This window comes from Crocodylus porosus, unplaced genomic scaffold, assembly GCF_001723895.1.
Source record: "Crocodylus porosus isolate Cpor-Errol unplaced genomic scaffold, CroPor_comp1, whole genome shotgun sequence".
NCBI lineage: Eukaryota > Metazoa > Chordata > Crocodylia > Crocodylidae > Crocodylus > Crocodylus porosus.
Window position 1 is genome coordinate 5,233,521 of NW_017728921.1, and position 9,882 is coordinate 5,243,402.

The 9,882-nt window shown below is 57.1% G+C and overlaps 1 protein-coding gene across 1 annotated transcript in view; it reads left to right on the plus strand.

Moving 5' to 3' along the window:
- Positions 1-4,429: 4,429 nt before the first annotated feature.
- HIP1R (huntingtin interacting protein 1 related) overlaps positions 4,430-9,882 on the plus strand; it is a 24,760-nt gene continuing 19,307 nt past the window's right edge. Inside the window, exons 1-6 of the mRNA XM_019539383.1 lie at positions 4,430-4,496; positions 5,182-5,324; positions 6,389-6,445; positions 7,137-7,217; positions 7,457-7,533; positions 8,384-8,445. Coding sequence (XP_019394928.1) covers positions 4,436-4,496; positions 5,182-5,324; positions 6,389-6,445; positions 7,137-7,217; positions 7,457-7,533; positions 8,384-8,445 — 481 coding nt within the window. The 5' untranslated portion in view covers positions 4,430-4,435. The remainder of the gene's footprint in view (positions 4,497-5,181; positions 5,325-6,388; positions 6,446-7,136; positions 7,218-7,456; positions 7,534-8,383; positions 8,446-9,882) is intronic.

Sequence of the window (9,882 nt, forward strand, 5' to 3'; positions counted from 1 at the left end):
ACTTGGGGGAGCAAGGACAAAACCGGTCTCAAAGGCCTTTGAGCAGCCAAGAGCCTTGTAGCCGAGCCTGGGGAAGTCCCACACCCCCTTTTTAAATTCGACCCCTGGCTGGAGAGGCAGCCGTTCGATATGGCATGGAGCCCAGCCCGGATGGGGACACCCTAAAGCCTGTCCCAAAGGATTTCCCACTTCGGCAGCGCCAGCCCGCCCTGTAGGCGCACGGCTGAAGACGCTCGTTTCTAGAAAGGTTTTGCTCTTCTGGTGGAGCGTGGCCCCCCCCCCCGAGCGAAAGGCGCGGTCGTCTTCCCCGGGCCGCTGTCTCTGCTCGAGGTCTTAACCCCGTCAGGCAATCGGAGAAGCGAGCCTTGTGCTCTCGTCAGGGGGGACTGCAATGTGGGCTCGTTGCGTGCCAGGAAGGGAAAGGCTGCATGAAACGAGGCATTGATCTTCCCCCAGCGCGTCGCGCCTCCAAAGGCCGCTGACCTTGGACCTTACTGCCAGTAGCCTGGAACCCGTTACGGCTTGGAAATCGCGACGTGATGGCCGGGTCGTTTCAGATCAGCCCCTTTTAAATGAAAATGCAAAGAGTGCTCTCGAGTCCCCGCTCCGCTCCACTCGCGTGCAATGAGACGCCGCCGGCTCTCGTTGTTGTATGGAAACACCCGTGTCCTGTGACATGTAACAGAGCCTCGCTGTGCTTGGGACCGTGCGCGGCTGAGCGACGCGTCCCCGCGGCTGCTCCCAGCCGCAGCGCATGCCGCGGTGGAGCCGTGCTCGGTGCCCTCTGCCCCTGCCCTCTTCGGTTTCCTTGCTGCTCTCGCTCCCAGGTATTCGCGTGGCATCTGCCCACGAAACATGCAGCAAGGGGACATCAGCGACTGCTTCAGCAGCGCGGCTCCGGCTGAGAGCCTGATCCTTTGGTATCAAAAGAGCTAAGCCAGCCTCCCGGCTAGTCGGCGTGAGAGTTGCACTCGGCAAAGACATCTGTGTGCTCCTGCAGCTGGGTCAGCCACACGTGTCCCTCGCTCCAGTCCAGGCGCCCAGATCTCAGTCCGGAGCGTGCCCTGCCGGGGAGCCTCTCCTGTCTGTCGGAAGTGGCGCGGGAGGAACGCGCCGTTCGTTTGAAATGGCGTTGGTGGCGTGAACCAACCAGACAGCTGTCGCCTGGTGTGTCCGCGGGAGCCGTGGTCAGCCAGGTCACGAGGGAGACGTCGCTAAATTCTTCAGGCGTCCAAATCATGTAATGCCTGGTCCCATCCCAGGCGGGCATGCCCGAGGGGTAGGGCAGCAACCTTTAATAACGCTGGAAGGTTATTTCCCGTCAGGATGGATCGGTACGTGTTGACGCAGAGCACATTGCCCTTGCGCACCTCTCCGCGTGCATGTGCGTGCCCTGCCACGGGAACGAGCCCACGTGCCCGTAGCGCTGGCTGGGCAGCGAACCCGCACCTCACAACGTGCTGCTGGAAAGCAGCCCCCGCAGAAGCCATCTCAGTCCCTTCTAGCGTGAGCTCCCCGTCTGGCTATCGAGAGACACCCTGCTTTATAAAGAAAACCACAGATGCTGACCCAGGGCGCTGCGCACCCACGCCCGAGCAGCAACGAGCAAGCGTCTCCGTTCGGCGGTAGCTGTCGAAATGAAAAGCATCGAGCGACCGTGAAATCAAAGGAGAATTTTTGTCGCGGGACCTGGAAATGTTCCAGGCGGCCGGTCGTGCCGTGAAACGCGCAGCGGCGCTTTCCGAGCAGGGAGTCCTCGTTAATTTATACAGCTCAGCGGCAGCACCGGGTCTTGGAATCTAAATGAATTATGGTACAATAGACGTCTGTCTGAAATGAGGTCAGGCACGCAGGGATTGAATGAGGCCTCGAAATAGGGGGTGCCGCGGTACAATAACAACCCCGAAGACCGTATGTTTCCGGGAAGTCCTGAAAGTTTTGAGGGACATGCTTTGAAAAATAAAATGTGCAGCTCTAAAGAGCTGCGCCGGCCTCGCAAAGGAGCCCTTTTCCTGGCGGAAGGGAAGCACACCCGAGGAGCGCGGTGCGAAGGTTGGCGTTAGCAAGTCCCCACAAGCAACCAAACCAAATGAGCTACTGGACTCTCGGCCCGCGTTTGAGGTTGTTCACGAGCTAGACCGCGGTTTTGGTGTATGTGCCCAGTGAGGAGATGGGTCTGCCCTGCTCGCTTGTACAAAAAGACGCCAGCTTTCAGCTCTGGATTTCCATTCCTCAGTCGTTAGCGCCTTCCAGAATGACCCCAAAACCGATGTGCGTGCCTATAGGCGCGTGCTCTGTGGGTTTTGAACTTCTCTGGGCCTTGAACTCACTTTGATGCTAGAAAATACGTAACCCGTTGGTCAGGGTCGGCTCGTTTTGCGTCCTCAGAGGGATGGAGGTTCACATCTTGCCAGAGCCGCGGCAGCATCCCGTGTGCCCGTATCTCGGCATCCGACTTCTGGGCTAGGCTCAGCAAGTCCAGTTTCTGGGCCCTGGGAGGCCAGAGGCTCTCCCTCCACTTTACGCAGGCTGGTTCTCCTTAACCGTTGCATCCTGTTGTGGGTTTCCAGGCTCCTACCACGGTCCCACGGTCTAACAAGTCCCGGAGGACTGCGGCCCAGGCACGGGTCAGACGCGACTTCTCTAAGCTACGCTCTGCCGCTCTTCGGTGTGACTTCTAGGAGGCCCCTTTCGCCTACATCCACACACGGGCTGTGCTGGAAACCTGCCTGCGCTAAAAGCTCACCGCCCCCAGCCCCTGGCCGAGCAGCACCGCTCTGGAAGAACAGGACGGAGCTTGGCCAAGGACCAACGTGACCGGGGTGCAGGCATGGCGGTGACCGGGACGCCCACAGCACTGAAAGGCCGAGTTTATCCTGCCTGCGAGGATCAAATGCATTTGAAGCGTGATTCCCATGTACACGAGGAGAGCAGCCAAGTGGGTCTTGCTGGCGGCTGCGTGCGGTCCTGTCTGCTCGCGTCGACACGGTTCCCTCAACCCCGGGGAGTCGGTGGCGGGGCGGAGCGGGAGTCTGCAGGCCCACACATCCTCGGGTATCTTTTTGACGATGGTAGCACAAAGAGGCACGGGAGGTGGTTTGCTGGGATCTGATTTTCGGGGGAGAACGTGTTTTGGTGTAGTGGGGTACAAGCTATCCCTGTAATAAAGACTGCCCTCCGCACTCTCTGCACAGCTTCCTGGCGCTGTGCTCGCCCTCGCCCTCGGGATCTCTGGGGTGAGGCAGATGTTGGTCTCGGCTTTCCGAATGTGAAGTCGGCTGACCCTAAAAGAAGGGCTGAAGGGAGATGGGTTTCGTGTCGGGGTTAGAAAACAAATTCTGCGCTCACCGTCACGCTGTAACGCTCTCGCGATGCGTCTCGGAGTCGAGTCAAGCGAATGCAGCTGGCTCCTTTGCAGGAGAGCAACAGCCAGGAGCATCGACGCCTCTCCTCCATGTGGCCACGTGCCAGCCAGATTTGGGACCTGGGATCTTCCCGGCTGGTGGTGTTGAATGAGGCAGGATTTGAATGTGACTGTTTTCAAGAGCAAAGCGGCAGCTCTGTTGCTAGCAGGGGGGAACAGAAAGGAAAACGCAGGTCTCTGGGGGGCGTCTTTTGATGCCAGGTGATGCTCAAGGGAGCGCTGCTGTCTGTGCACCCTTATGTTGGGGCAGGAGGCCTCTCCAGTACATCCAAGTCCCGGGGCTGTGCTAGGACGGCTTTTCAGAGCGTGTCTCGCCTCAGAATTGGAGACCAGAGAAATGGAGCCAGCAAGGCCTCGTCCCAGCTCCTCTCCTTACTGCAATTGCTTGTCTGCCGCTCTTCGGTGTGACTTCTAGGAGCCCCTGAGGAGCATTTGGAGATGCAGTGGGCCTGTCTACACATGCACAATTACTGCACAGTACGGGCACACATGCCCTCCACACAGGCCTGTACGCACCCACGCCCATACTGCGCAGTAAATATGGCGACTTTTGCCAAATTGAACATAAATTTGATACCTGCATCACGTTGGTCTCAAATTTACGCCCAATCAATTACTGCGCAGTAACGCATGTGTAGACGCCGTACTGTGCAGTAACACTATGCAATACTAACTTGAGTCCTAAGTCAGCCCATGCGCAGCATGAATGTGCTTTAACACCAGCACGTGTAGATGCCAGCCTATTCCTACTTACTGTGCAGTAAATTTAAGCCAGCATAAATGCACATGTAGACACACACAATGGCTAGAAAGGAAGTTGGAATGAAAGATGTTTTATAAGATGCCAGTGCTGTTGAATGAAAAAAAAAAATGTATCTGGCCATGTAATTCTCAGCAAATGGTGCAAAGGGGCCAGATGTCCTGTGTTTCTACAGCCTCTCAGCGGCAGCAACCTTAAAGGATTGTGCTGCGCCGTCCTCTGACTCGTTGTCTCTTGTCTCTCCGCAGGCTATGAGCATCAGCAAAGCCATCAACACACAAGAAGCACCAGTGAAGGAGAAGCATGCCCGCAGTATCCTTTTCCTCAGTGGCAGCAGCGAAATGTTGTCTGGATTTCACCAAGGGCTCTACAACAGTATGGCTACAGTTTCCTGCACGCCGGCCCGCAGTCGGGCACGTTTCAAGGGCTATAAATGTCGCAGGAGTTGGGAAGGACAAACCAGCTTTGTCATTAGGACTGGGGAGAAAGGGAGGGCATATTTGGCAGTAGCTGGAAGGCAGATGCTGGACCCCACAGACCATCAGGGTGAGTGGGGGTGGCATGCCACACAGTCCTATGTCTTTGCTGCAGTTGATGGAGAAGCGAGCTATAAGGCCATGGTTGGACCCAGGCAGTGAGGACGAGGGAAAATAGCAATGCTAAAACGGCTACGAGGCAGGGCACCTCTGGGGAAAGTGTAAATCGAGGAGCTGGGGGGGAAAACACTTCCTTGGCACTGCTCTCACAATGGCAGGCAAGAGTGCCTGGCTGTCCTGGGCAGTGCGGCTGCCTGCAGACCAGGCCACAGCACTGCTGATGGCTGCAGATGAATTGGAGTCCAGTCTGTGGTCCTTTTTAAACAGGAGCAAACATAAGAGACAAAGGCCACAAAGGTGGGGAGGCCGAGCGGGGCCAGGCAGCTTTTCCGCTCAGACCGGCTGGGCGATGGCATTCCCTGGGGCACATGCCTGTGCGATTAGCCTTGACTCCTGGGCAGGGATTATCCTGGGCACCCACCGTGAGAAAGGCGCGTTCACGTTCTGGTCCTACGCCATCGGCCTCCCCCTGCCCAGCAGCTCCATCCTCAGCTGGAAGTTCTGCCACGTTCTGCACAAGGTCCTGAGAGACGGGCACCCCAACGTAAGTGTCTGCTCTCGCACACTGGGCACGTGGAGCATGTGTCCTGCCCAGTGCCCTATGCCGTTCACAAGGGAGGCTGCTCCTCCTCCCCGCGTGGCGGGGAGGGCGCCTGAGGCACGGGCCCGTGGGAGAGGGTGCGTGCTGATGCGTGTCTGCGGATGGGCAGGACTCTCAGCCCCGCTGGATGGCCGCCAGCTCGAAAGGCAGCACGGTCACATTGACAGGATGTACACGGGGCTTGCAGACCAGTGCAAATGAGGCCGGGATGTGCAGTGGGCAGAGGGACAGGCATATCAGCACCCTGAATTGGCACCCTGCTTCCAGGGTCAGACAGGCTTCCTGTGCTTGCTGTGATGCTGCCTTCACTGAACGAGAGCCCCCTTTTTCCTTGTAATATTCTCCGCTACATGTGGTGCACGTTTCTCCCATGAGAAACGTTAACGTTCCCTGCATATACGGTGCAGCGCCTCCCCCTGCCCCCAGCCTTGCGCTCTGCTTCCTGTAATGAGCACAGTCCTCCAGCGAGTCCAAGGCTGAATCGTTGGCTTGACCGAGCTGCTGTCAGTCCTGCGGGAATGCTGAATCCGCTTTCTGGGCATTCCTGCACCCGTAGCACCCTCCGCCTGTAGACCTGGGATTTCATAGATGTCCTGGCCGCGGTGAGAGCAGGAGACATCTTCCTGGGCAGCACGTGTCAGCCGCGCGGCTGTAGCCCTGGGCGTGCTGCGTTGTGCGATGCCGGAGCGCTTTGTTAGCAGAGCATTTGGAAGCTCAACCCGCAGGTCCCGATCTGAAAGGGACCTGGGAAGCAGCATAGCTAGCACTTGTGCGTCGGGGCTGCACGGACCCGTCCATCCTCATTGTGAAAAGCCACCTGGGGTGGCACTGTCATAGTTGCCTCCTGCTCTCTCACTTGTAGCTCTCAAAGACTTCACTTGGTTGTAGTCCCTGTGATGTGGGAGATGGAGCTAGCGGTGGCGTGACTGGCCCGTGCTCTCGACGCTGCCCGTAATTGCACGTGAGCACGCATGTGGCATGTCTAACCCCTGTGCCTTTATTCCCAGGTTCTTCAGGACTGTCAGAGGTATCGGAGTAACATCCGGGAGACTGGAGACCTGTGGGTGAGTCGTGGCAATGGGCTGCGCCTGCTCCTGGCAGCCCAAAGCCCCGGGGTGTAGAGAAGTGCAGTTGGTCTTGGGGAACAGTTGGTTTCAGTCCTGGCCACAGTGACTGGACGTAGAGGGGCAGATGCTCTGGACAACATAACCCTCCCTCGAGCATGCTCAGCCTGTGCTGCATTGCTTGGTGAAATGGGGGTGGGATGAAGGAAGACAAACTTGATTTTTTTGGACAGGAAGCGAGCATGGCTGCCATATCTGATGCTGCAAAGTATGAGAGGAGGAAGTGGGGGAGATGGGGGAGGCCCAGACTGCACATTGGCCTCACCCTCTTTGCATTTGGAGAGCAAGGCAAAGCCCTGGGGTTTTGTCCACTGGCATCAACATCTGGGAAGCAGCTGGCTGTGTGGAGCTGAGCCAGCAATGTATCCTCACCTGTAGGAGAGAGAAGGCAGGGCAGCGCTTGCATTTAGATGCATGCAAGGCCTTGCCCTTCTGCGCTTATGGTCAAATTCCCTTTCCTGGTTGCTCAGAGGCTTAGCGGTCAGGGTGTGAAAGTTGGTGCAATGCAGCAGAGCTTGGCTTGTCTTGGGGATTTTCTGGTAGTGGGCTCAGCCCTGCTGGAAGGGGCAGGAAGATGGACGGTTCAAGTTGCTGGGACCTATTGAAACATGGGTGCTGTATTCCTTGGCAGGGCCATCTACACGACAGATACGGGCAGCTCGTGAACATTTACACCAGACTCCTCCTCGCCAAGATCTCCTTCCACCTGAAGGTAATGCCAGTGAGGCTGGGCTGGTTTTGGGGCATATTGAGGGAGCTTTGCTGCAAGGCTGCTGAGCTGTTTTCTGGCCTGATGTATTCATGCTTTTTTGCGGGTGAGTGTGACCGCGAGGACAGAGCGTGCCCTGCCTCTGCGAGGACCTCCTCGTGAAAGACATGCTCGCCAAGGGGGGCAGGGGAAGGGTGGGGCGGACCGCTGCTGGCACTGATGAGGACTGTCTTTGCTCAAAGCACCCGGAGTTTCCACCAAACCTAGAAGTGACGGATGAGGTGCTGGAGAAGGCCGCAGGGACAGACGTGAACAACATGTGAGTGTTGTCGCACATTGTGTACGGCATAAGGGCTCCTTTTGGCTGCATCGCTCTCGAGTCACCAGAGTCAGATCCCAAGCCACGTCAGTGGATGCACCTATCGAAACGAGGCAAGATGGGACGCCTCTGTGCACGGGGGCACCTTTAGGGCCTGCAGGAGCCCGAAGCACGAGCGAGATGTCAGCACATCGTGTCAGCGGGGCAAGGCAGTGCGGGAGGTATTGGTGGGCTCGTGTCGATGGTTCTTGTTCTCCAGAAACTCAGATTCCCATCAGTTGGCCCTTTCGGCCCTCAGCCGAAGTGGAGAGCTGTGAAAAACAAGCCACGGCTTAATTTCCAGAGGATTTTGATGCTCCTAATGGCACTTAGAGTGACGCATCTCTGAGCGGTAGGCCCCAGAGCTGGACTGTCTCACTGGATTGCTGCTGACAGCCTTTACCTGTTTTATTGACGGGCCTGCAGTAACACCTCTCTGCTACCAGTGATGGGGAGGGAGGAAGGCTTGTGTGGTTTGAGGGGGAAGACACCCACGCTGCAGCAGCACCCTCCAGTCAGCCCTCCTCTCCAGGTGCCCCCAGCATAGGGCTCAGCCATCAGTGAGTTGTAGTGTTTGGGGTTGACCGTAGTCAGCCTTTCCTCTCTGATGACGGCAGGTTTCTCAGCCCGTGGGTTCTCGCTGGTACCTCGTGCTTCTGGTGAAAAACAAACAGCCGGGGTAGCGATCAGAAGGACTAAGCGTACCAAGGGTCTGCGGTACCAGACCACAATATGCTGGCATCTCTTTTGTTGAGCCTTTCTGAAGCGATGCCAGCCTGGCTGCAAAATGACGGCTTTTGCTCTTTTGCAGCTTTCAGCTCACAGTCGAGATGTTCGATTACATGGACTGTGAGCTCAAGCTCTCCGAGTCAGGTGAGTAGCCCGTTCCCTCCTGGTTTCTTTGTGTTCCCTGTATGCCAGGTGGCTAAGCCATCGCCCCTTAACCCAAGTCTTGTCCCTGCCGAGCTCTAGTCGATCATTCTCTAAGAAACAAGGTGCTTTGGTTTCTAGAGCAGCTACCAGCTTTGCTTGCTCATAGACCGAGCAGACTAAGCAGGCCCTTTTGGAAAGGCCATTAGCAAACCTGCATTGGCTTTGAACAGTGGCAGTTCAAGTGCAGCATTGAGCAGAGAGATGCATGTTCCCGTCGACATGAAATGTGAATGGCAGACGTTATGTGAAGCCCTAATCCCATAAACTGGGGAACAGAATCGAGGATGTTCCCTTATAAATATTCGGTTTTCTCTCTGAAACGTCCTCCTTGAGATCTGAAGGGCTCGTACTGGGGCTGCTTCTGTGCACTGCCCTTGTGTCACTCTCCAAGAGGCGATGGTGCAGACACCAGCCGTTCCCCAGCAGGGACGGTCAGCCAGGATGGGGCTTGCAAAGCAGTCACGCTCGTCACAGGCTGCAGGGCCAGAGGAACTGAAACACTTGGGCCCTTTGCTTTCTCCCCAGAGACAGGGGGTAAAGACCCAGTGATTCTGCAAGGGAATAAGCAGTTGTCAATACGAAATGGTAGTTGTCGTCCTACCAGGGAGGGAGCAGGAGGCAAACACTTAGTGTGTCCGTACTGGTCAGGAGGGCACCCATTCCTCTCCTGGAAACCCAGGCAGATACCTCGTCTCTGCCCCCTCCCCAGTCGGTCACAACACTTCTGAGCCCGAAGGCCCAGTGTGGTAGGTGCCCTCCAGTCCCTTGAGGGATAGTTTGCAGCTGGCAGTGATCAGCAGTAAGATCCCAGGAGGATCTCAGCCTCCCTCTCCCCTGCCTGGTGCCACTGTACCAGGCTTGCCTGTGTCCAAATTCATCCCGTCTCCAGGCAGCCTGTGGGCAACACCACGTACTTTCCTGTTAATCATAAAGCTTTACTGCCTCGGTTCCAACCACTGCTCTGCCCAAGGGCAGGCTGAGCAAACAGAGGCCGTCAGGTCCCAGGCGGCGTGGGGTCCAGGGAGATGGGTTACCAGCAGGCTGGCTTTTCGCGTTGGCTGCAGGCCTGCGTCTTTCTCGTCTGGGACTGCGCTGGGAAGCGGAGCTGCGGCACGTCACGCTGTAATCACGCGTGGCAGAACCTGACCCTGGGTTCAAGCTGCATGTGAGCACATCTCGTCCACTGGTGCCATGACTCTTCCCAGAGAGCAGGGGTAGGATTAGGGCTGTGATCTGCCCAGCGCCATGATTGGGAGGCTGCCCTTCCTTTGGCAGGAGCATGAAGCCCTGTGTAGTTCAGGGAGATCCCACCTGAAAGGGCACCCCAGGCCACCTGCCGGGAATCGTCTGTCTGCAGAGCCGGTGCTGAGCCATAAC